This window comes from Martes martes (genome assembly GCF_963455335.1).
Source record: "Martes martes genome assembly, chromosome: 6".
Classification (NCBI taxonomy): Eukaryota; Metazoa; Chordata; class Mammalia; order Carnivora; family Mustelidae; genus Martes; species Martes martes.
Genome location: NC_137893.1, coordinates 140,737,378 through 140,761,766, shown reverse-complemented (window position 1 = coordinate 140,761,766; position 24,389 = coordinate 140,737,378). Strand labels below are relative to the sequence as shown.

The following is a 24,389-nucleotide window of genomic DNA, read 5'->3' as shown; positions in this document are numbered from 1 at the left end:
AAGGAAATTGGTCACCTGTTTTGCATAATTGGACAGGGTTGGCATTTGGAAGTTGAAGGCGGGGCTCTTTCTTTTTCTGTGTGGAGTTTTAGTGTCATTTAGCTTCAGCAATGCTCTTGTTAATTTGGCGTTAATTAAAAATGAGAAAAATTAGAGTCAAAACAGCTGACGATGACTTTGGAGAGAAGCATTTGGTTTCCTAGGTCGTCAGTGAAGGAAGCTTCATGGATTTGATTCATTTTCGACTCTCCAGGAACAGGTGCTTTATCTTAGGATGGCCGTGGGGGTGGGCATGGGTGAGGGGAAAGAGACCCAGCAAACTGACCCCACAGTTTGAGGGGTTTGTACAATGAGGCCATTGTACATGAAAAAGCCCTCTGTGTGTGGACAAGCCACCTGGGCTAGCCTTAAAGGATTGGAAATGAAACTCAGGGTCCTCGCTTCTTCTGCCAGCGGAGGGCATGGGGAATTTTCAGTCTCCCGAACCGTTTCCAAACGAACACTCTGCCGAGGAAACCATCCAAGTCCAAGTGCTCAGCGGCATCTTGGTGTGGAAATCTGGAAAGAGTAGAGAGAATTCCCACACAGGTAAAAGGGTAAAGGTTTTGAGTCTCTCTCTCTCTCTTTACCCCCCCGTGCAGGTGAATTTTGTGGCATGCCAACTCTTTGCTCTGTTCGCTGCGTTCTGGTTCCGTGTCTACTTGAATCCCGGTAAAACCAGTCCCGATGTCCGGCACGCGTTTGTCACCATTTTTGGCATCTATTTTGTCATCTTTTGTTTTGGCTGGTGAGTATGAGCCTCAGAAATTCTAATCTTCATCATTTGGGTGTTTTGTGGCAATGTTCTTGGCATTTGCCAGGCACCGAGGAAAGAAGTATTTACTCCTATTGTAGAATAATGGGGATGTCCCAGGGATGCCATGTACTCTAAGAACCTAGATCCAATAAACTGCCCATTAGAAGTCAGTTCTGTGAACTTTTCTACAAGTTATGCTTCTACTCACCTCCCCGTGGGTCATGTAAATAGAATGGGATAAGGTTTCATTTTCCAGGTGAGGAACCCTTCCTACCTGTTGTGGATATTGGTTTTTTTCTTGCATTACTGCTGGAGGTAATTGGTGTCAGTCCTATGCTTGGAGTAGGACGGTCGTTTTAGGGCTATTTGAGGAAATACGAGAGATTCCCTAACAGAGAGAACCTGTAGATGACACTCTACTAAGTAAGCCAGTCAGTGACCCTGGGAGTGGCTCTTCTCTGGGGGAGGGGGGGATGTTTTAGGAACAGACCTTTCTAGAAGTGCAACTGAAGGACATTTGTGAGTTTATTCAGGTTACAAGACTGCTGCTTTTCGTCTTCCAATAAAAATGTGAGAAAGGATGATGCGTATTTTGAAGCAGCAAACAGGTGAAAATCTTGGTGTCTGGGAAAGGTCAGTTTGGGTCCTGGTGCTTTAAAATTAAAAAAATGTTCTAAAGAAAGAATGCTTCTGGACTCCCAGTTGTATGTGTGCAAAGGTGTAAGCATTCCATTTGTGGATTGCTGAAGTCACCAGCACCGCCGTTGGCAGCCTGTGTCATGACTTCCTCCTGCCATTTCAAGATCTAGTACCTTAATTACACAGAGCAAAAATACTCGATTTATTTTCTCATATGTAAATGTGAGTTAATGGCTCATGGGCTTTTTGGGGGGGGTACGGGCGTCCAGTAGGTCTGTTAATTTGGAATATATTCAGTGCCCCTCCTTCTCTCTGTGATGTCTTATAGGTACTCCGTACACCTTTTTGTGCTGGTGTTGATGTGCTACGGAATCATGGTCACCGCAAACGTATCCAGTATTCACAGGTAAGGTTCTGGGAGCGAACTAGACCACGTGAGGTTTTTTTGTGACCCCTGAAATGTGTTCCCAGGGTAAAGGGGTACCTTCCCCATTTTGCCCACCACAAGCTGCATATCCTGAGTTCTCTGGGGTATCAGAAGGAGAGGTGGGGGGGTCCCTAAATGCTGGGAGTATTCAGACGACACTTTGCAAATATTTCAGAGTAGAAGCTGCTCTGTGGTAGTCTCCAGACTGGAAACAGTTCAAATGGTCCCCACAGTGGGGTACTACTCTGCAGTTGAGAAGAGGGAATGGTTGATGACAGTCACATGGAGCAAATATGCGGAACGAAGGATGCCACAGAATTCTGTTCTTGAAAATGCAAACTAATTTGTAGTGGCAGAGGTCAGATCGGAGGTTAGCTGGGCTGGGCCGGTCCACGGAGATGAGGAAGGATCAGATCAGAGAGGCAGGAAGAGTGTGTGTGGGGCCGATGGATATGTCTGTTACCTGGAATGTGGCTGTGGTTTTCTAGGTGTGTGCCTATGTCGAAACTTTGTGTACTTAAAATATGTACCATAAAATGTTAAAAGGGGAAGAAGTATTGGTACTATGACATTTTGATTTGAAAGCTACAGAGGTAACTTAATTCTGCCCTGAAGGCAACAATGTTTGGATCATCAATTTGGACACCTGTGTATCTGTTTAGCCTTGTCTGTGTTCCCCAGGGTCTGTGTGAAATCTCAGTATTAATTCTGCCTTTCAGTGGTGCTGGAACGTAAGCTCTATGAAAACAGAGTTCGCTGTTGTATCCTCAGAGTCTAGGACAATACTGGGCACAAGTAAGGGCTCAATAAATATTTATGGAAGGAATGACTGAACACCTTTGGAGAGACATTTGCCCTGCTATGACTTCTTTCTTGATGGCGTTTCTGAAAAAGCAGATGCCTTCTTTGAACTTCAGTAGGGTCTTTGATTAATAAGACAGCACAATAGTTTTCCTTCTGAAAATCATTGAAATTTAACTTTTTCGTGGATAGTCTTGGATAGTCTTGTAAATTACTTGCAGCAAATGTCTGGTTTTCAAGGGAAAATATTTTTGCACCATTCTAAATTTTATTTTCACCCAAGTCTGTGTCCAGATGAGCTCTGAAAAATTGAATTGTAATCCTCTCTCTCCCAAATGCCTTCCTTGAAAGGGATTGGGTCACTCCTTCAGAAGGGAAATAGGAAATCCATATTTCCAAGAACCGGTATTGGGAATGCCTCATATTATAGCAAAATGTTGTTTTTAGTGTTGGGGGCGGCAGTGAAAATGTCTGGCTTTTCCCAAACTTAAGTTTTGAAGCAGTGCAACAATTAATACAAATAGCACGTTTTTAATGACCTTACAAATTGTGGCTTGTCATCTCTCACCACACTTGCGTGATGCTGATGGGTGTGGACCAGTTTTCAGAGGGTCAAGGAACCTCCACGCACACTCATTGCACGCCGGGCCCAGTGTTAATCTCTGGCCAGGAACGGAACACTCCAGCCTTGGCCAAGCTGAGTGGTTTCCAGACAGGCTATGACGGATGCCCCATCATAATATTGTGGTAGCAGAGGGCCGTGTCATAAGACCAGAAAGGACGCCAGAACAAGTTCTTCCCTCTTTCTTCGCTGGTGTCGTTGCCAAGATTGCAGAAGTAGGGAGTGGCTCATAGTTCCGGATGGAGGGAAGTGGCTTCCTGCTGATGCAGGGAAGGAGCATTAGACTGGAAATCTGGCACTTTCTAACAGCGGGAGTTCAAATAGTTCACACAGCTTCTTTGTACATCAGATTTCCCACCTCTTAAAGGTGGGGTTTAAGTTTCCTTTGGGATCAGGATTTCATGATTCTCTGTGAATTGCGTTCTTCCCCTGGCTGAACCGGTCACAAGAATTCTGTCCTTTGGCTGGGAAGCAGAGGGGAGTTAACTGCCAGGGGGAGTTAACCCATGTCTGGACACATGGTTGTCTTTGCCTAGAGAATTCTTGGCGCACCGGCTCTGTTTCCTTCCCAAGCCGCTATATTGGACAGAAATCACAGGTGTTCATTTATTCCATCTAAACCAACTGGAACAGAATATAGTTTGTATCTCCTCAGACGGACAGCCTCTTGTCAGAATGTGCAACACAGTGACCAGTTGTTGGGGGGGGGGCGGTACCTGCTTGGTGTCAAGTGCTAAGCCAAGCTCTTTTATTTTTATTTTTTATTTTTTTAAAAAGATTTTATTTATTTATTTGGCAGACAGAGATCACAGGCAGGCAGAGGGGGGCGGGGAAGCAGACTCCCTGCCAAGCAGAGAGCCCCATGCAGGGCTCGATCCCAGGACCCTGGGATCATGACCTGAGCCGACGAAGGCAGAGGTTTTAATGCACTGAGCCACCCAGGTGCCCCAGCCAAGCTCTTTTAAATAGTTTTCATTGTTTTTTAATATATAAAGTCTTACTTAGTATATCAGCATCATTATTGCAAAGATATTCTTTCTAGGACAATTCTTTGGGATTCAGATCTTTTTCTCCCCAGCCAAGGGGAGGAAATTGAAAGCTCAGAGAAGTAGAGAGGCATACAGATCCATGAGTTTGTACCGACTGAATACATCATGTTACCACCACCTAGGTCAGCAGGGGAATAGTATCATCCCCCCGCCCCAGGCTCTGCCACAGCCCTCCTTCCTAAAAGAACTGCTCTCTGGACTTCTCACACAAATTTTGCCATCACTGGGATTTGAAGGCATGTTGGTCTGTCTCCAGAATATGTGCTCTCTCTACCACTCCTGGATTCCTTAGATTTTTTTTCAGGTTTGTCTAGAGCGTGAGTACAGTGCCCCGTTGTATTGGGGCACAATACTTGGCACCATCTTTGATAAATAGCTCTTATGATAACAAATGAGTTGAACTGGGTTTTCTCTCTGAGTGGAGGGGCCGGGGAACGTAAGGGTCTAGCTCCTGTTGAGGAGAAGGAGGAAGCAGGCAACGGTTGCCTTCAAAAGGGCCCTGGGAGAATTTGTCTTTTTGAATTCGCTTTGTGCTTTTGCCCTGACCCTCGTGAACTGGCCAGAGAAAGAAGCAGAGGCAGGACGCAGAAAGGCCTCCCCGACTCCATCGTACTTCTGCTCAGCTCTTTAGAGAGTTGCTTTCTCTTCATCACTTGCTTTGTTCACCGTCTTCCTGTTTTGGAAAGCCTTAAGGATAAACCCATTTTTTAGGCCGTAACATCTTTGTTTGTAAGTAACGGTCAAGAGAACGTGAAGACAGGTAGTGCTTTGGTGTTTACGGAACTCCTTCCCACTCGCTGTCTGGATCTCCCTTGCTACCACGTGGGGTTTTATCATTCCTACTTCACGAGTCCCTGGGTTGCGCGAGTCTTCATGAGTTATTCTAATGTGCATTTGTGCAGTTCAGCATAATTTAATATGAGAATATTCATCTTCCCTCTGTTATGACCCATGTTTAAATGCTATACCTTCTGCATTTACGTGTTGCTGAAGGGCTCCTGAGCCATTTGAAATGTTGACTGTACTCCATTCAGTTCATTTCAACTAACAGGCCACGAAGCCCGTCTGTGGTCAAGGGTAGGGATGCTCAAGGTCACAGTGAGTTTGCGGAACAGACACGTACATATAATTTCAGCATTATAATTGTGTATGTTGGCACGCAGCCCTAGAGAAATACTGAGAATGGAGAAATGAATGGTGCTGGAGGTGGGGTGGAGTGGGGTGGGTGAGGTGAGCTGGAGCCAGGGGACTGACTGGTTGCTGAGCCTTACCTGGTAACTAGGCAGTTCACAGGTAGAGTAGGGGCGAAGGGGGTTGCAGGCAGGGAAAACGGAACGTGGAAGACATTTAGCCTGAAAATGGAGGCTCTCATGGTGGAGAGTGAGCAGTTGGCGTCATTCGAACATAAGGGGGACACGCAGCGTGGCTGAAGAGGGGTCCGGAAGGGAAAGGTAGAGCTCCGTGCGCAAAGCACGTCACATGTCATGTTCAGGAGTTTTGAGGTGACTGGACAGTGGGACCGGAGGCTTTTACGACCGATAGCACTCATTTAGTGGTTGGTTCTTGTAGCACGCAGCTGTCTGCTCTTGACGGTGAAACACACAAGACGTTCTTGCCTTCGTGGGGCTCTTGGTCTAGTTGGGGAGACAATGGTTAATTCAATTATCACCATTAAAGAGAAAACCACAGACCCACAATGGAGTCCCTTGGGCCAACTCCCCCAACTGGGGCTTAATACCCTAACCTCGCTGTGGTTTTCAACCTCCCCCAGAAATAGGGTTCTTCCCTGGTCAGCCAGGAATTTTTCTAGTCCGCACCAAGGAAGATCTGCCACGTGGCCCTCTCCAGCCCCCAAAGGAAAGATGAGGTCCTCTGCAGGGTAAGAGGCTTCTCTCTGAGGGAAAGTGACCTTGCCTGAAGCAATCCCTTCTTCTCTTTCCCTGGTCACTTCCTTAGTCCACCCTTCTGCCTATGCAGACCTTCTGTTTTGTACCACTCCTTGAGCTCCCCCTCGTCTTGCTGGATGGCGTGCTGGTTCCAGATCCACAAATCACTTAATGAAGATGGTTCAGTCTTCAGAACTTACTCATTTGAATTTTTGTCCTTTCACGTCACCTAGGTATGATGGCAAATTGATGAGTGCTGTGAGTGGCGTGTGTGGGTGTGGGTGTGTGTACATGTGTGTGTGAGTGTGCGTGCATGTGCGTGTGTGTTTTGCCGGTTTATCCCATGTGGTCAGGGCTGTTGTCCGTAGGAAGCCATGGAATGATCCAGAGTATGTGGTCACTGCAGCCTCAGGCGTGGGCCTGGAGCGTCCCGAGCAGAGCGCTGGGAACGCTCACACCCAAGGATTAAGTACAGTAAATTAAGCCGAGTAAGAGCCGTGGACGAATGAACCAGAGCAGTGGGCAGCAAACACGAAGACTAGAAGCCAGGAGAACAAAGCATCTGAGGAAGGGAGCGGTGGGCAGCGCCACGCTGGGCTGTATTTTACAGAGATCCGGGGCGAGCGCGGCGGTGTGTGGATTGGAGAATCTGAGCGCAGCCCTCACGGGCCCCTGGTTCCCCGCTCCGGCCGCACAGTGCAGTCACACCTGCCGGGGGTCGCCCGTACCAGTGCAGCCCCCATATCGGGAGGGTGCGGTCCAGGCGCCTGCGGTTGGTTGCAAAGCTCCCTGGGTGGCTCCATCGGGCTGTCCCGGTGACAGAAGATGAAGGGCTCCCGGCAGTGAGTGGGAAAGGGAGGGCAGTGCACGGACTGGGCCGCAGACCGAGCCGGGAGGACTTTGGGGCGGCTTGCGTGTGGGGAGCGAGGGAGAGGAAGAGGAGGAAATCGACGGTGTTACCGCCCTGCCTAATCATCAGACCCTCTTTCTGGTTTCAGATACTCCTTTTTTGTAGCCATGGCGTACCTGACAATATGCCACGTCAGCCGCATCTATATCTTCCACTATGGAATCCTCACTACGGATTTCTCCGGGTGAGTATCTTCATCGGGGGGGGGGGGGGGGCTGGACTTTTTGGCCTTCAACTCTGTCTCTCGGGGTCTGTGAGGCTCCTAACCCGCTGGTTTGATTGGTCGGGAAGGCCGCGCTCTGATGAGGTTGGGTTGGAAGATCGGATGAGCTCTGCCGTGTTGTAAGGCGGGGGTGGCAAAGTGGGGCCCGTGGGCTCTCCCCGTCCTGCCGCCTGTTTTTGTAGCTACGTTGGAGCACAGCTGGGTACTGACCCACTTACGTGTCGTCTCGGGCTGGTGGTAGGGTTGTGTGGTTGTGACGCGTGACCCACACAGCCCAAAACCTTTACTATCTTGCTCTTTACAGAAATAGCTTCCCAGCCCCTAGTCTGAGGCTCCTAACACAGGGTTGGTGTTTATCTCATGCTAGTTTTTAACCATAGCGAGATTCTTCCATACGAGTTGAGAAGCAGACCCCCTCGGGTGGCCCCCGGCTGCCCTGGCCCCTCCCCCAGATTCCCCAGACTTCTGGCAACTAGAAGGTAATACCCAGTACAGCAAGGGTCTCTGTACTCATCGTCAAAATTTTGTCTGTCTCCATGACCTTAACCTAGGGGACCACTCCTCTCCTGATGGTCACCTAGTGAAGACGGTGGGCAGAACAGCGAAAATTTTGTATGCTGTCGATGTTGGTTTGGGAAGAGCGTTTTATGAATCTTGAGGAATGGACTGTGAGGCAGAGTGCGTTGTCATAACTCATTATAGTAGCCTTGTTACTTCCCTAGGAGCTCGGGTCTGTTCTCCGCAGGAGTCTGAGTCAGGGGGAGAGCCCGCCTACTCTCCTCGGGTTGGCTTGTCCTTGAATCCCTGAGTTATTGGAGAACAGGTAATGAAATAAAGTGGTTGCAACTCATGGCTCATTTCTGTGAATTTCGCCAGTTGTGTAACTCAAGGGTCCCACCAAGAAGAGGCTTTGGAAGGCAGAGGTGTTGCTTTGAGGCACAAGGACTTTCTTGTCCTCAAGTTTCTGTGTCTGTGGTTTGCCCCTTCGTGCATCGGTTCCCTTCGTGCATCGGTTCTCCCTACCTCAGGCTCTTGGATTTTACATTTCTCATTGACTTGTCTCCTTCCTGCATGCCCCTCCCCGCAGGCTGTGCAGCACAGTTGTTCAGGTTTTCTGAAACAAATTCGCAAACGTCTTACTTTCTAATGAAGTGAGTGGGAAAATACAGGAGCAAAAATCATTTTTCAAATCATGTTAAAAATCATTTTTAAATAGCGATCATAACTCTCCCTGGTGTTTAATCAACAAACTTCATTTTTTGGTTTCACCCCCAAACTGTACCCGCCCACACACACTTAGAGGCCCTAAGTTTTATTTTATTTTTATCATTTTTTTATTTATATATATCATTTGCCCCAGGGGTACAGGTCTGTGAGTCATCAGGCTAACACACTTCATAGTACTCACCATAGCACATACCCTCCCCAATGTCCATGACCCAGCCACCCTATCCCTCCCCCCCACCCCCCAGCAACCCTCAGTTTGTTTCATGAGTTTAAGAGCTTTTGAGTCCCCAGTATGCTAGGCACAGTGCCAGGTGTGGGGTAGGAGGAAGGGTGTTTTAGGCAGAGGGAACAGCTTTACGAGAGCACGGAACTGTGACAGGGACCCGTGGTTGGCCCAGAAAGCTGCCTCCTTCTCCCTTCTTTGCAGTGCAGGCCTCCTGACTTTCTTTTACCCTCTTGGTCCACGTTAGAGGAAAGGAGTCTGGAGGTAGCTTATGGAAGAGAGAGGCTGTCACTCCGCAGGTCCATGGTCCAAGGAAAGGCTTTGGTGCCGAATCAAGAGGTTCATCCATGCATCACTCCGCAGCCGCTGACTGAGATCCCCGAACCCACCAGGCCGGGTTCCAGGACGCAGGGGCGAGCAAAGCCTGTGGGATGCGCGTAAAGTTACCGACTGCGAGTCTGCAGGGGACGTTCTCCTGTGCCCGCATCACTGTGTGCTGGGTTGATTCATGTCTTCCTGAACTCAACCTCAGAACCTGTTCGTCTTTGGACAGAGGATGTTTGTAGGTGTAACTAGTTAAGATGAGGACACACTAGATGAGGGTGGGCTCTCCCTTCATTATGGCAGGGGGCATCCTCCTAAGGAGGCCCTGGGAGACGCAGGTGCTGGGGACCTATAGAGGGAAGAAGGCTGCGTGAAGACGTAGGCACAGGGAAGGGTGATGTAGCCACAGGCCGGAGAACTCCAGGGATTGCCAGAAGCCCCCAGAAGCTAGAGGAGAGCATGAACAGGTTCTGCCGTAGCCTCCAGAAGGAACCAGCTCTGCTAACGCCTTGCCTCCAGGAAACAGTGAGATGATAAGTTTCTGGTTGTAAGCCACCTGATTTGTGGGAATCAGTTATGGCCGCTGTAGGACAGCAGTACAGTGTTTGATGAATGCTTGCCTTTTGATGGGCTAACAGCTGCCCCCGCTCCTGATCCTGCAGGGGGGGGTGCCTCCAGGGTCCCCCGTTCCCCCCTTCTTCTCACACCTCCTTTTCCGACGGTTCTGTCCATAACACCATAAACTCTTGAATGATCATTAATTCATTTTTAGTATAGCCAGAGCTGGCAGAATTTACCAGTCGGAAAAAATAAAAGGACATTCGTGGAAGACGGCAGTGTGCTTATGAAATGTAGTGGATCTGGGGACTTGGACGGCAGGGGACAGCGGACTCCATCGCTGTCAGCCTGACTTCCAACAGCGGGGTCCAACGCATTTCCTCATGTGTTGGACTCATGGACTTCCTCATGATGCCTGTGCTTGGGCATTTTTAAGATCTCCTTGTATTAAGAAGGCTCTAGCATTACACACAAAGCTATAGAATGCTTGGGGATGTCTGGGGGGTTCAGTCGGTGAAGCATTTGACTCCTGATCTTAGCTCAGGTCATGATTTCAGGGTCCTGAGATGGAACCCTACGTTGGGCTCCTGCTCAGCTCAAAGTCTGCTGGAGATTCTTTCTCCTTCTCACTCTGCCCTTCCCCCCGCCACATGCTTTCTCTCCCTAAATAAATACAATCTTAAAAAAAAAAAACAAACCACATAGAATGTTTGAACTGGAAAAGACACTGTGGGAAAAGATACAAAGAAGCTGTGTCTATTACCTGTAGGTTTTAGTTCTCAGTGCCTCTGCTATTTGGTTCTTGGGTGTGTTGTCCTTGTCTTTCTTCTTTTTTTTTTTTTAATTATGAAACATTCTTAAGCAGCATTATTTTCTCCCTCCCACCACAAATGCACAAATGTCTCATGTTGTAAATCCACCTTCTTGGAGAAACAAAGGAAAGGTAAATACCAACCTGAAACTTACAAGATGTTTTAAGTCTCAAACGGTCAGTGAGAGGTTCCTGACCAATGTCTGTTTTAAGGATGAGCCCGCACACAACGAACCGTTCCCCTTCCGAATGGAATTCATTTTCACACTGACATTTATTTCAGTTTTAAAATCTTATCTTGGGGAGGAATAAAATAGTGTTCTGCAGCCGAATTCTGGTGTCTTAGAGCAGCCTGACGAGAGAGCTGTTCTCCTCGGAGCACACATCCAAGTCTCGGTGCTTTGCATCCTTTATTAGGTCTTTAGAATAAGAGCCCAGACAGGAATTGAATGGGATGAGCTGAGACCGGCGTTTGTGTCAAACAACATATATATGTCTTTAATTTGGGGGAACCCATAAACTGGTGCTTTAGATTTTTCTGGGCTTTGAGATTTTATTTGTCACTGTGAAAGTAATCAAGTTTTCTTGGGCTGGACTGGCATTAATAGTGAGGATGGCACAGAAGATACAGTTTTATTATTGCCGCTAATGCAGTTTCAAGACATGCAGTGGGGGATGTCCTTTGTGGTTTCTCTGTGAGTGTGAGCTATTAAAAATACCAGAACATTTACTGTTCTCCTGGGGCAAGCTCAACACTTGCTTGGAATAAAGCTGGTACTTGATTCCTTCTAAGTTTGTGATGATCGGGAACAAATTCTTCTTTTTTGCTCACAGAAAAGTACAAATTGAGTTTTCTGAGGAAGCAGCAAGAACCTTTATTTCCTCGTTGCTAGCTGGCCCAGACTCAGGCAGATCATTGTTCTCCTATCACGTTGGCAATTGGGGTTGCCTGTGTGTTTTCAAAAACAGTCTGAAAAGAGCGCTGGTATAAATTGGTACTACCCTTCTGGAAGGCACCTTGGCCATAAAATTTCAAGCCAGAATTTTTTCTTTTAAAAAATCATATTCTAGGGGCAGCTGGGTGGCCCAGTCCATTAAGCACCTGATTCTTGATCTCGACTCAGATGGCGATCTCAGGGTCGTGGGATCGAGCCCTGCTTGGGTCTGTGCTCAGAGGGTTTCTGCTTGCGATTCTCTCTGTCCTTCCCCCAACTGGTCCGTGTGTGTGCTCGCTCTCTCTCTCAAATAAATAAAAACCTTTAAAAAGTCATATTCTATGATAGGATAAATTCCTAGGAATTGAATTACCTTAAGGAAATCAAATTTATTCATAAGTGTGTTCAGCTGTTGTCAATAGTAGTGAAAAACTGGGAGTATCCTAAGTGGTCCAAAAGAGGTGAATGATCAAATTATGGTATGAATGTGTGTCCACTGAAATTGATGTCTTCAAAGAATGTTTGATGACATTGAAAAATGCTTACAGTAAAATGGAAAATCAAAACTGCAGAGCTAATACCCCCCCCCCCTTTTTTTTAATGAGTGTGGACATGCGTTGGAGAGGCTGGAAAGGGCTATTCAAAATGCTAAGACAGTGTGGTTCTGTTGGGGGGTTTTATTGGTGATTTTAATAACTGCTTTTTTCATATGATTATAATAAGAAATCCTAAGTAGTATTGAAATATATTTGCAAGTGTATTACCAGTGTGTATTACGGTGAACTATGGCCTCTAGGAGTGGAACAATAGCTCTCTGTGTTCCCTGTTACCTTATTGGAGCATCATAGAACTATCACTTGCCTGTACCCCTTGCTGATGGGAGGTGATCATTTGCCTGTTTGTCCATGGAAATGTGTTTTCTTCTGTTGGTTTATGATATCCTGACCCTTCCCTCTGACCAACCCAGTAGGTGTGAATAATTGGGTTCTGTCCTAGGGGCAGAGAAGTGATATTTGCGGCAAGAGTTCAGGATTTGCTTATTTCATGTTTCTTCTTCAGGCTTCCGTCGGCTTTTTGATAACTAGCACCGTCACTTGGAATTTAATTCCAAGGACATGAGTTTGAGTTCTACCAAGTATATCTGATGGGTTGATTTTGTGATTTTGTTGTTATTCTTTGGCTATTTGAAGTCTTTTGTAGTTACACACAAACTTTAGGATTAGTTTTGTGAAAAGTGTTGGTATTTTGATGGGGAGTGCATTAGACCTGTCCATTACATTGGATAGTACAGACATTTTAACAATGTTCTTCCAATCCATGGCATGGAATATTTTTCCATTTGTGTCATTTTCAATTTCTTTCATCAGTGATTTTTGGCTTACAGACCACACTTTCACCTCCGTGGTTAGGTTTCTTTCTAGGTATTTTATTCTTTTTGGTGCAGTTGTAAATGGGATTATTTTCTTAATTTCTCTTTTTGCTACTTCCTTACAAGTGTATAGAAATGCAATGGATTTCTGGGCATTGATTTTGTATCCTGTGATCTTACTGAATCCCCTTATCAGTTCAAGAGGTTTTCTATATATGGCATCATGTCATTCGCAAATGTGAAAGTTTTGCTTCGTCATTCCCAATTTGAATGTCCTTTATTCCTTTTTCTTGTCTGGTTTCTGTGGCTAGGACTTTTAGTAATATGTTGGATAAAAGGGAGAGTGTACATCTTGTCCTGTTCCCGATCTTAGGGAGAGAGCTCTCAGTTTTCACCATGGAGTATGATATTTGCTGTGGGTTTGGTTTTTTTTTTTTTAAATATATGGCCTTTATTATGTTAAGGTATATTCCCTCTTAGCCTACTTTGTTGAGAGTTTTTAATCATGAATGGATACAATATCCATGTTTTTTCTGCATCTTGAAATGATCCATGGTTTTTATCCTTTCTCTTATTGATGTGAGGTATCACATTGATGGGTTTGTGAATATTCCAATAATGGCCATTTGATTGTGTTGAATGATTTTTTAAAATGTATTTGTTGGATTTGGTTTGCTAATATTTTGTTGAGGATTTTTGCATCTGTGTTCATCAGATATTGGCCATAGTTCTCTTTTTTTTTGGCAGTTTCTTTTGTTCTGTTTTGTAATGGCTTTATCTGATTTTGGTATCAGGGTAATGCAGGTCTCATAGAATAAATTTGGAAGTCTTCCTTCCTCCTTTTTTTTTTTTTTTTTTTTGTGGTGGGGGGGGATTATTTAAGAAGACTAGGTATTGAGGCTTTTTAAAGTGTTTAGTAGAATTCACCTGTGAAGTTGTCTGATCCTGGACCTTCATTACTGGTCATTGGTCTGTTCAAATTTTCTATTTCTTCCTGATTCCCTTTTGGGAGGTTATATACTTCCAGGATTTTATCCATTTCTTCCAAGTTGTCCATTTTGTTGACATATACTTTTCCTAATATTCTCTTGTAGTCCTTTGTATTTCTGTGGTTTTCATTATTCTTTCTCCTCTTTCATTTCCGGCTTTTGTTTATTTGAGTTCTCTCTCTTGCTTCCTTTTTTTTTTTTTTTTTTAAGGAGTCTGGCTAAAGGTTTGTCAATTGTGTTGATCTTATCTGGGAAATTCATCATCTCTTTCTATTCTAAATGATAGCCTTGCTGGACAGAGTATTTTTGGCTGCAGATTTTTTTCCTTTCAGCACTTGAAAATATCATACTTCTCCCATTCGGCCTCCAAAAATTCTGCTGAAATATCGGCTGAGAGCCTTATGAGTTTCCTTCGTACATAACAATTTCTTTTTTCTTGCTGTTTTAAAATTTTTCTCTTTATCACTACATTTTGCCATTTTCATTTCTTGTGTCTTGGTGTGGACTTCCTTGGGTCGATTTTTTGGGGGGAGGGGATGCTCTCTGTGCCTCCTGGATTTGGATTTCTGTCTCCTTTCCCCGACTAGGGAAGTTTTCACCTATTATTTCTTGAAATAAATTTTGCCCCCGTTTGTCTTTCTTCTGGGACCCAGTGTAAATGCTGTTACATGTTATGGTGTCACTGAGTTCCCTTAATCTTCTCTAATTTTTTATTATTCTTTTTCCTTTCTTTGTTCCGTTTGACTGCTTTCCATTACCCTGTCCTACCAGTTGCTGATCCGTTCTTCTGCTTTCTCTAGTCTACCATTTATTCCCTCCTCTATGTTTTTAGTTTTAGTTATTGAGTTCTTTATCTCTGATTGGTTCATTCTAATGTTTTCTGTCTCTTTCTTGAACGTCTCACTGAGATACTCCAGTGAGTACATTTATGGCCATTACTTTAAATGATCTTTCAGGCATATTACTTATCTATTATTTAGGTCTTTTCCTCTCTTTTTGTCTCGTTCTTTCATTTGGGACACAGTCTTTTGGCTCCTCATTTTGTCTAAATCTCTGTGTCTGTTTCTCTGTGTTAGGGAAGTCAGCTATGTCTTCTACTCCTGACAGTAGTGGCCTTACGGAGAAGAGGTCCTGTGGTGCCCTGCAGAGCAATGTCCCCTGTTCACCAGGACCTGGTGCTTCATGGTGGTTTCCTATGTGTGTTGAGTGTGCCCGACCATTGTGGCTGAGCTGCATGTGCCTTCAGCTCGGTTGTCTGCAATGGCTCTCGATGCCTGTTGTGGGCAGGATTTGAGTCCTCTGGTGCTAATGGGCCAGTTGGGCTGCCTTGGGCTTGAGCCGGCTCAGACCAGGCATTTTCTAGGGCTGTGGTCACATTGAACTGAAGGGTACTCTGCCTGTTTGTTTGCTGACGGGCTCTAGTTGGTGGGTGGGGCCTTCAGTCAGACCAGATGCCTGCCCCAGTGCCCTGGTGGGGTCACAGCCTAACTGGTGTGTGTGGTTCTTGTTCCCTCTCCCCAGGGCAGGAGTCACTTGGAGGGGTGTTGGTCCCTGTTGCAGCTGCTTGCACAATGCCAGCTTGTGGTGCTGTTCTGAATGGACTCCTGCCAAGGGCAGATCGGATGGGGCAGGAGAGTGGGTGTTGTGCGGGATTAGCAAGCTAGTTGGAGAGAGTTTGAGCTGGTTTCCGTGGGTGTCCTCTTTAGGCATTGGTGTGGGGGAGAGAAGTGGCGCTTTTTGTTTTTGGAGAAGATTCCTAAAGATTCCCTGGCCCTCAAGCATGCGTTCTGAGATTTGCAAATAAATCTTCTGTGTACCGCAGTATCTTCCAGGTATTTTTTCCAAACTGCTGCTTCTCTATCCCAGCAGGGCTCTTTGCTATGCTGTCTCTTTAGGGTTCAGGACTCCGTTCCCTATCACCCTCCAGCCGTCTGAGAGCTGAGCCTGCTGATTTTCAAGGTTCTAGATGTTAAGCCCTGCGGGTCATAAGAACGGGCAAAGTTAAGCCCCTGTGGTTTTCAAAGCCAAATGGTGATGGGGGTTCATTTTCCCCACTGTGGGTCCCCAGTACTTGGGGTGCCTGGTATGGGGTCTGCTCCTGTCCGTGCTTGCAGTGTCCCTCCCTCCTACAACCAGTTTGGTTCCCAACCATGTCTCCACCTTTCCTACTCTTTTCAGTGTGGCCTCTTCTCTGTGTTTAGTGGAAGAGTCCGTTCTGCCAGTTTTCAGGTCATTTTTTTTTGAGTCATTTACATGGATGTGGCTATTTTCTAGCTGTATCTATGGGACAAGGTAAGCTTAGGATCCTCCTACTATCCTATCGTCCTCAGAAGTTGATCTGATTGTCTTTTTTTTTTTTTTTTTTCCTCTTAACCATGGAAACATTTTGTAAGACAAGAGAAATGGCCCCACCTCAACCATGCTGGATTCAAACCTTGATGTCAGACTGATCAGATGGTTCCCATGGATTCAAGTGCAGCGCCTCCTACTAGTGAGTGTGTACAAATCCATGGACAAGGCATGCTTCCCAGAGGGTGCAAAATCTGAGTACAACTCAAGTGTTAAGGCCTCATTGTTCAGAGGAAGTTCTTTGGCTACACCAAGGAGCCTTTTTGTGTCCCTCCTGTAGTATGTGCTCGTGCGTGCTGGGTTTTGCAGCTTTGCAAAAGTTAGCATGAATTCTAATCATGAACCGTCAAGCACGTCTTGGATTATTTTAGGTTTTGACTGAAATACAACATGGATGGTATTTGAGTTTCATCTTTTAAGTCAGTAGCTTTTTGGATTTGACTCTCAAGTCTCATAACTTGGGCATTCTAAATTTGGCATCTGATCTACTCATAAGTGTAAGTAAATTGATCAATGAAAAAATGTGGAGAGAGGAAGTCTTCTGAGCAGGAGCATATGGCACTCCTTACTCCCACAGAAAAGTGAGTAGGTAGGAGGATGCTAACTCCAGCTCCTCTTGGTGAACAGGTTCTAGTGCCAGTTTGCAGGTTTTAGATCTGCTTTTTCACTGGTTATTAGTGTGTTGTGTTTAATAAACCCATGATCATACATGGGAGTTGTTTCTTAAGTTGCTTGAAACTGCTTGAGATGTTTAAAACAGAAGCAATATACTGTTGAAAGTAGACTAGATGACCAGGAATTCTATTTGGTCCACAGCTTCTTTTTCTCTCCAGAAGGGACATTCCCCCCCGACCCCCAAAATAATGACGACAATACAAGATTTTACCTAGACCTAATAGTGCAGACTTCATATTGAATAATAATAATTATTATTTTTTAAAAGATTTTATTTATTTATTTGACAGACAAGAGATCACAGGTAGGCAGAGAGAGGAGGAAGCAGGCTCCCTGCCGAGCAGAGAGCCCGATGCGGGGCTCGATCCCAGGATCCTGAGATCATGACCCTGAGATCATGACCCGAGCCGAAGGCAGAGGCTTTAACCCACTGAGCCATCCAGGCGCCCCATAAATAATTATTTATTGACCATGATCTAGAAATTCCATATTATGTATTGTATTCGTCCAGGTTCTCAGAGGAGCAGATGCTAAGATGGGAACAGGAGTAAGAGATTTGTCGTGTGAAATGCCTGTGAGGAGAGCTGGAGAGGCCGGAACAGCGAGCTGATTAAAATGCATATCTGACCCAGGAGATGAGAGTAGGAGGGAAGGAAGGCAGGCACTGCAGGTCTAAAACAATTTCAGCGAGTTCAGTGACTGGCACGCTCTGCCATTGGCTGGCGCAGCTCGAGGGGGTGTGGCCCCAGCTTGAAGTTGGAGATGGAATGGGCAGGAGCTAATCGTCGATGCCCCGCCCCCAGAGCCCATAGATTTGAGTGACTTCTGCTCAAGGCCGTTGCATATATGAGACTACTTAATGCATTTTTGAACATGAGCCTTACTATGAAATACATTAAATGTAATGCCAGATAGAGGAAAACAAACATTATTTTTCTATAAAGACAGAAAGGTAGACTAATTCCATAACATTTTCTTTTTTGATATATCTATTTTTTTAGACCCTTTAAAAAGTGAAGTTATGAATTAAATGGAAAGTAGGAACTTACTTGGTTTGCACATTGCATAGTCACCAGGATGTGGGCCTCAAATTTTTTTTTTAAAGATTTTATTTATTTATTTGACAGACAGAGATCATAAGTAGGCAGAGAGGCAGACAGAGACAGAAGGGGGGAAGCAGACTCCCTGCTGAGCAAGGAGCCCGATGCGGGGCTCGATCCCAGGACCCTGAGATCATGACCTGAGCCGAAGGCAGAGCCTTTAACCCACTGAGCCACCCAGGCGCCCCAAAGTTTTTAAAATGTTGTACTGGACTCTGTGTAAGGGAAGCTGGGGGGCTTAGGTCCTATTACTGATTTCTAGGACTTTTGATCTTGCATGGAAAAAAAAAAAGCTAAAAAGGCTTTGGAAAGAAACATTGTGTTTTGAAAGTCATGTTTGGAAACTACCTTGAATGTGACACTTAGAGTGAACCCCTTTCAAAAAAACAAAAACAACAACAAAATAGCTCTCGGCACCTGTTGTACATTCTGAGTCAAAGTCTTGTTGAACATCAAGAAGGTGAGATGCAGAATTATATTTATCTGCAAGACCGCATTGTTGTAGAAAGCTTCCCTGTAGCTCTTACTCTAAGACCCAAACCTCAGTGCCCTGGAAGAACAGTTATTTTTTCCAGTCTGCAGGAGCACAGTCACAATCAGTGTAAGCTATGAGCGTGTCTGGCTGTGCTCAAATGAGCCGGATGGCTCCCTATTTTGCCACACCTCCTTCTCACCAGTCCTGGTAGAGCATGGCCGTCCTTCCCATCTGTCCGCAGGCAGACTCCCTTTCTCTTCTGCTAGCATCCTGTGGGATATTAGGAACCTTGTTTCAAAAAGTGGCCATTGGGCTTTTGCCAATAAGATACAAAGTTGGGCATGAGTGTTTAGATTTCAGAGGGTATTTGTTGGTACTTTAAAATAGTTTATTGGTTTATATTGATAGTTTAATGTTACATGATTATTTTATTATTTTATTATTTTTTAAGATTTTATTTATTTGAAAGAGAGAATGTGCATGAGCCAGGGGAGGGGCAGTTGGGAGGGAGAGAATCTCAAGCAGACCCCACGCTTGGCTGGGCTCCGTCTAACGACCCTGAGATCATAAGCTGAGCTGAAACCAAGAGTGGGACGCTTGACCGACTGAGCCACCCAGGTGCCCCGCATGCGTATTATTTTATAGAGATGGAAAATGGGAACTAGAGGGGGAAGAATTAAGGAGGAAAAAGTACTCACAGGCAAGAGGTAGAGTGCAGTTGTCACATATCAGACTTGGCCTAAAATGGTCTGTGCCCCATCCCATCGTCCCACACACTTGGCCTGAGCTCACGGGGAGTGTGACATCCCAGGATCATCCCAGGGATGCTATTCTCACCATCTACATAAATGAGCCATCAGTCCAGAGGGGTCAGAGACAGCAAACTCAATAGGAAACCTCAACAGTGTGTATCAGAAAACCAGGCTAGACTAAGAAGGGTTGAAGGACGTTATGGTTGAGCAGTGGGGTTTTGTCTTGTCTGGTTGGGCAAGAATGGAACTGTTAAGGGTACTCAATGAGGGTGGACGATGAAAAACAGATGCTGTTTATAAAAACTGCAGCCTTGTTGACATATAATTCACATATCCTACAGTTCACCTATCTGGAGAAGGCAATGCAGTGGTTTTGAGCATATTCGCAGAGTGGATTTACAGGTGCAACCATTAGCATGATTAATACAACGTTTTCATTACCCCCCAGAGAAACCTGTGCACATTAACCATCAGTCCTCATTTCCTCCCAATTCCTCCAGCCTTAGGCAGCCAGTAACGTGTTCCTTTCTCCATGGATATATCTATTCTGCTCTTTTATATAAATGGAATCCTACAACATAGGACTTTTGTGTCTGCTTTCTTTCTCTTAGCATGATGGTTTCTAGGTCCATCCATATTATAGCACGGGTCGGTACTTTATTATGTTTATTGCTGAATAATGTTCTATTTATATAGACATACCACATTTCATTTATCCATTCATCAGTTGGTGGGCATCGGGGTTATTTCCTTTTGCGTTATTATGAATAATGTTGCTCTGAACAGGTGTGTACAAGTTTTTGTGTAGATAGATTTTTATTTCTCATGAGTATATATCTAGGAGTGGAATTTCTTGCTTATGCAGTCACTTTGTGCTTAACCTTTTTAGAAACTGCCAGACTGGGATGCCTGGGTGGCTCAGTTGTTAGGCGTCTGCCTTTGGCTCGGGTCATGATCCCAGGGTCCTGGGATCGAGCCCCGCATCGGGCTCCTTGCTCAGTGGGAAGCCTGCTTCTCCCTCTCCCACTCCCCCTGCTTGTGTTCTCTCTCTTCGCTGTGTCTCCTCTCTCTGGCAAATAAATAAAATCTGAAAAAAAAGAAAAAGAAACTGTCGGACTTTCTGAAGTGGCTGGACCTTTTAATGTTCCCACCAGCAAAGTATGAGGGTTCCAGTTCTCCACCTCCTGACCAGCACTTGTTACCCTTGGGATTCTGGTCGTCCTTGTGCTTGTGAAATGCCTTATGATTTGGTTTCCATTTCTCTGATGACTGATTATTGTTGAGCATCTTTTCATCTGCTGATTTACCATTTGTATATCTTTTTTTCAGAGAAATGTCCATTCAGATCCTTTGGCCATTTGTAAATTGAGTTATTGTCTTATTCTTAGTGAATTGTAAGAGTTCTTTATATATTCTAGTACTGAGTCCCGTATCGGATGTATGAGTTGCACATATAGTCACACATTCTATGAAGTGTCTTTTCACTTTCTTGATGGTGTGTGTCATTTGAAGCACAGAGTTTTAAGTTTTAATGATATTCAATCTACATTTTTCTTTCGTTACCTGTACTTTTGGTGTTACATTTAAGAAACCATCACCACCGGGGCGCCTGGGTGGCTCAGTGGGTTAAGCCTCTGCCTTCAGCTCAGGTCATGATCTCGGGGTCCTGGGATCAAGCCCCGCATCGGGCTCTCTGCTCAGCGGGGAACCTCCTTCCTCCTCTCTCTCTGCCTGCTTCTCTGCCTACTTGTGATCTCTGTCTGTCAAATAAATAAATAAAATCTTTAAAAAAAAAAAAAAGAAAAGAAACCATTACACATCTAAGTTCATGATTTATGCCTGTGTTTTCTTCTAAGAGTTTTATAGTTTTAGCTGTTACATTTAGATCTTTGATACATTTTAAAATTATTTTTTTATTCTTTTTATGTTGCTATCTAGTTGTGCCATCACTATTTTAAAAAGCTATGGGCTCCTGGGTGGCTCTGTGGGTTATGCGCCTGCCTTCAGCTAAGGTCATGATCCCAAAGTCCTGGGATCGAGTCCCACCTTGGGCTCCTTGCTCTGCGGGGAACCAGCTTCTCCCCCCCCCTCCCTGCTCCTGCTCTCTCTCACTATCTCTGCTTCTGTCTCTGTCTCTCCAATAAGTAAATAAAATCTTTATTTTTAAAAAAGCTATTCTTGCCTCTGTTGAATTGGTGTTCTTGTTGGCATGGGTGCTACTTCTTAGGCAAGTTTTTATTTGATCTCTTTTTTCAAATGAGAATCGTTCTTATTTTTTGTCACTAAATGGTTTACGGACAGGTGGCCGCATTTTACAGAAGTATCTTACTATGTGTGCTCGGAAGAATTGCCTTCAACAGAATAACACAGGTTAGAACATATTAGGGTGAAAAAGCCAGAATATGGATCTCATCCAGGTGGAACCAGGGCGCTGAATTAGGTACCCCCCAGACGGGGGCTGCTCATACTTTAACGCACATCTGAGTTTCCCTGGAGGTCTTGTTAAAATGCAGGTCCTCGTTTTCTGGTTCTGGAATGGAGCGTCTGCATTTTTAATGAGCCCCAGAAGATGCTCATGGTTGTGGTCCTGGAACTCACATGTGGAGTAACTGTGCAAGAGGGGCTCTCCGGTGTCCTCTCATTCAGTGTTGTTGTATCTACTTATCTAAAGTGATTTGGAAGGGAATTTTTGAACTCCGTTTTTTGTTTTGTTTTTGGGGTTTTTTTGCACGTTATTGAAGAGCCTTCGAGATGAACAACTACCATGCAGAGAAATAGAATGAATGTTTTTTCTAGTGGTCCTTCTGCCAATCGATTCTCTTCTATCTTCTTTTAGGCCTCTGATGATTGTCACGCAGAAGATCACGACCTTGGCATTCCAAGTTCATGATGGTGAGAAAAGCAACTCTCCTTTTGGTTCCGAGAGTGAGCCTGACATTCAGAGCTCTTCGTTTAGACTATACCCCGTAGTCCAGAGTTTAGCCAAGGACTGGCAGATCTTCTACAACTTGTCAAATTTTGCAAGCTTCTCTAATCATGCTCTTTACTTTCCCAGCTATTATTTCTGTAATCTAAATTGGCTGAAGTATTTACACTGAGAACAGCTGGTTTTCTGTTTACCTTTATAATGTTTTAAATTTATGGCGCTCTCTGCCCTTTGTTTCCAAATCTCTTGGGAAGAAATGGCATCGTTTTTCTTTGGTTTAATCTGAGAAGCTCACAGGTAATAAAGAATAATATTGGCTGGTTAATTTTTTTTTTTATGCTAGTTTTGTCTTGTTTAGTGTTTTTGTTTTGTTTGGCTTGGAAAATTATCTAATGAGATTAGCCTGACCCTTCTCCTTGGAAGAAGGAAGAATCTTCTGTTCGTATAAAACTAAGCCTATCCTTCCTCCTGCCCTTTCTGAAAATGACCAGAAAGTGTGAATTACACGATTAAAACCTGGTTCCAGGGAAGGAGGACGGCACTTTCAGCCGGGTTGGAGGATTTCAGTATGGGCGTAGGAGGTGTCACGTACAATTAGTAAGAGGATACTCTACGGATTTGTACTGCTCCGGCAAATGCTTTCAGGTTGTTGAAGCTTCTTTATGTGTGAACAGGTTGAGAAGATTTATAATCTCTCTTAGCTAGTCTTATTTTTCTTTAAAGCTGATTTAATTTCATTTTGACCTTGGATATTCCTAGTTCATACTTGGCGATTTAGTCGTTCTGTAGAGAACTGGGTAAGTTTATACCAAGGACAGAGTTTTTCTAGGGTGACTGACTGTCCTGGTTTGTCCAGAACTGAGCAGTTTCCCAGGGCATGAGACTTTTAGGGCCCAAACTGGGAAAGTCCAAGGCAAACTGGGGCACGCTGCTAAATGTTTTTGTACCTAAAAGTCTAGTTGGTAGTGGTGATAGACTAACATTAGCACATAAACCAATAGCTAAAATCAATTTAAGTTCTAGATTTGCTAGAGATGTATTGTTGACATCTTAGAAAGAAAGTGTGATTTTTTTTTTTAACACTGCCTTTTTCTTTTAAATAGGCTTTTTGCCTGAATTTACTTTTTAAAGCATTCTCAGTTTACCCGATTTTCTGGAAAAACCCTTATGTGCAGCAAGATGTTTGTTTATTTTTCTTGTGAGTAGTACGAACAAGCAAATTCCAGAAACCCAGTCTTCCTATATACATATTTCTGAAATGCCTTTATGATTGGTGACCATCATTGGTCTTAGCTGGATATACGGCTTTGTAGTCCAATGTTTACAACTTATTAGATGACACTTCAGTTTCTGTAACTGTAAGCTAACATATAAATTTTATGAGAAGCACAAAGGTGATTTGGGTTTGTTTGGGTTTTTTTTCCTGGCATGGACGAATTTTAAAAGAAGAAGAATCACCTCATAAGTCTTGTACTTTCCCTGCATTCAGGATTACATTTCCTGTTTTTTTAGAAGAGGAAAGTCCCCTGTCCCTTTCCCCATTCCAAACCCACGCTGTCAGCTGGTAGCAGGTGTCTGCTGCTGGCGTAATCAGGGAGGTCTTTGAGCTGGTGCAGGCTGCAAAGGCAGGTCTCTCTCGAGATGTCTCTCTCTCCCTCCCTCTCCTGTAGCAGTGAAAACATAGGCCCTTCGGTAAGGAGCAGAGGAGATGTGGGGAGTTCTCTGGGATCTATGTCCTACCGTGCAGTTTAAATCAGAGTAAGCCCTGCTTCTCCCCTCTTCACGAGAACCTGCAGACTTTCCCCCTCACACGTGCACTTGTGGCTCACTATTCCAGAGCATTAGAAAAAAAATGATTTTATGATTCATGAAATAAATGAAATGTGACATAAATCACTTTTTTTCCAAATGACTTTTATAAGCCTCTTCTGGAATTTTCTACTTCAAACATCGTATTGCTACATTTTTCTTTTTTATAGGATTAGGTCGAAGACCTGAAGACCTCTCTGCCGAGCAACATCGACTTGCTGTAAAGTAAGTGTAACAATATGTTCTCGAGCCCTTTGTATATCAGCATCTAGAAACCCTCCTCATTTTTTAATATGGACTAACTCCACTATATGGATGTATTATTGCTTTTAATGAAGCTGTTGATGGATACTTGGGTTGTCTGCCAATCTTCGACTTTTCAAACCCTGTTTGAGTCATTAAGTCATTTTAAATAGGTTTGTATATAGTGGTGGGATAGAGTCCCAGAAGCGGGATTGCTGGGACAGAGAGTAGACGGGTCTGTAATTTTGTTAGTTTTGCAAGATTCTTCTTC

The 24,389-nt window shown here is 44.5% G+C and overlaps 1 protein-coding gene across 1 annotated transcript in view; it reads left to right on the top strand.

The window, feature by feature from the left end:
• The first annotated feature begins 647 nt into the window (after positions 1-647).
• The window catches only part of MBOAT1 (membrane bound glycerophospholipid O-acyltransferase 1), a 55,122-nt gene continuing 31,380 nt past the window's right edge, over positions 648-24,389 (top strand). Inside the window, exons 1-5 of the mRNA XM_080805390.1 lie at positions 648-787; positions 1,764-1,841; positions 7,219-7,314; positions 21,977-22,032; positions 24,046-24,100. Of these exons, the coding sequence (XP_080661516.1) occupies positions 1,795-1,841; positions 7,219-7,314; positions 21,977-22,032; positions 24,046-24,100 (254 nt within the window). The 5' untranslated portion in view covers positions 648-787; positions 1,764-1,794. The remainder of the gene's footprint in view (positions 788-1,763; positions 1,842-7,218; positions 7,315-21,976; positions 22,033-24,045; positions 24,101-24,389) is intronic.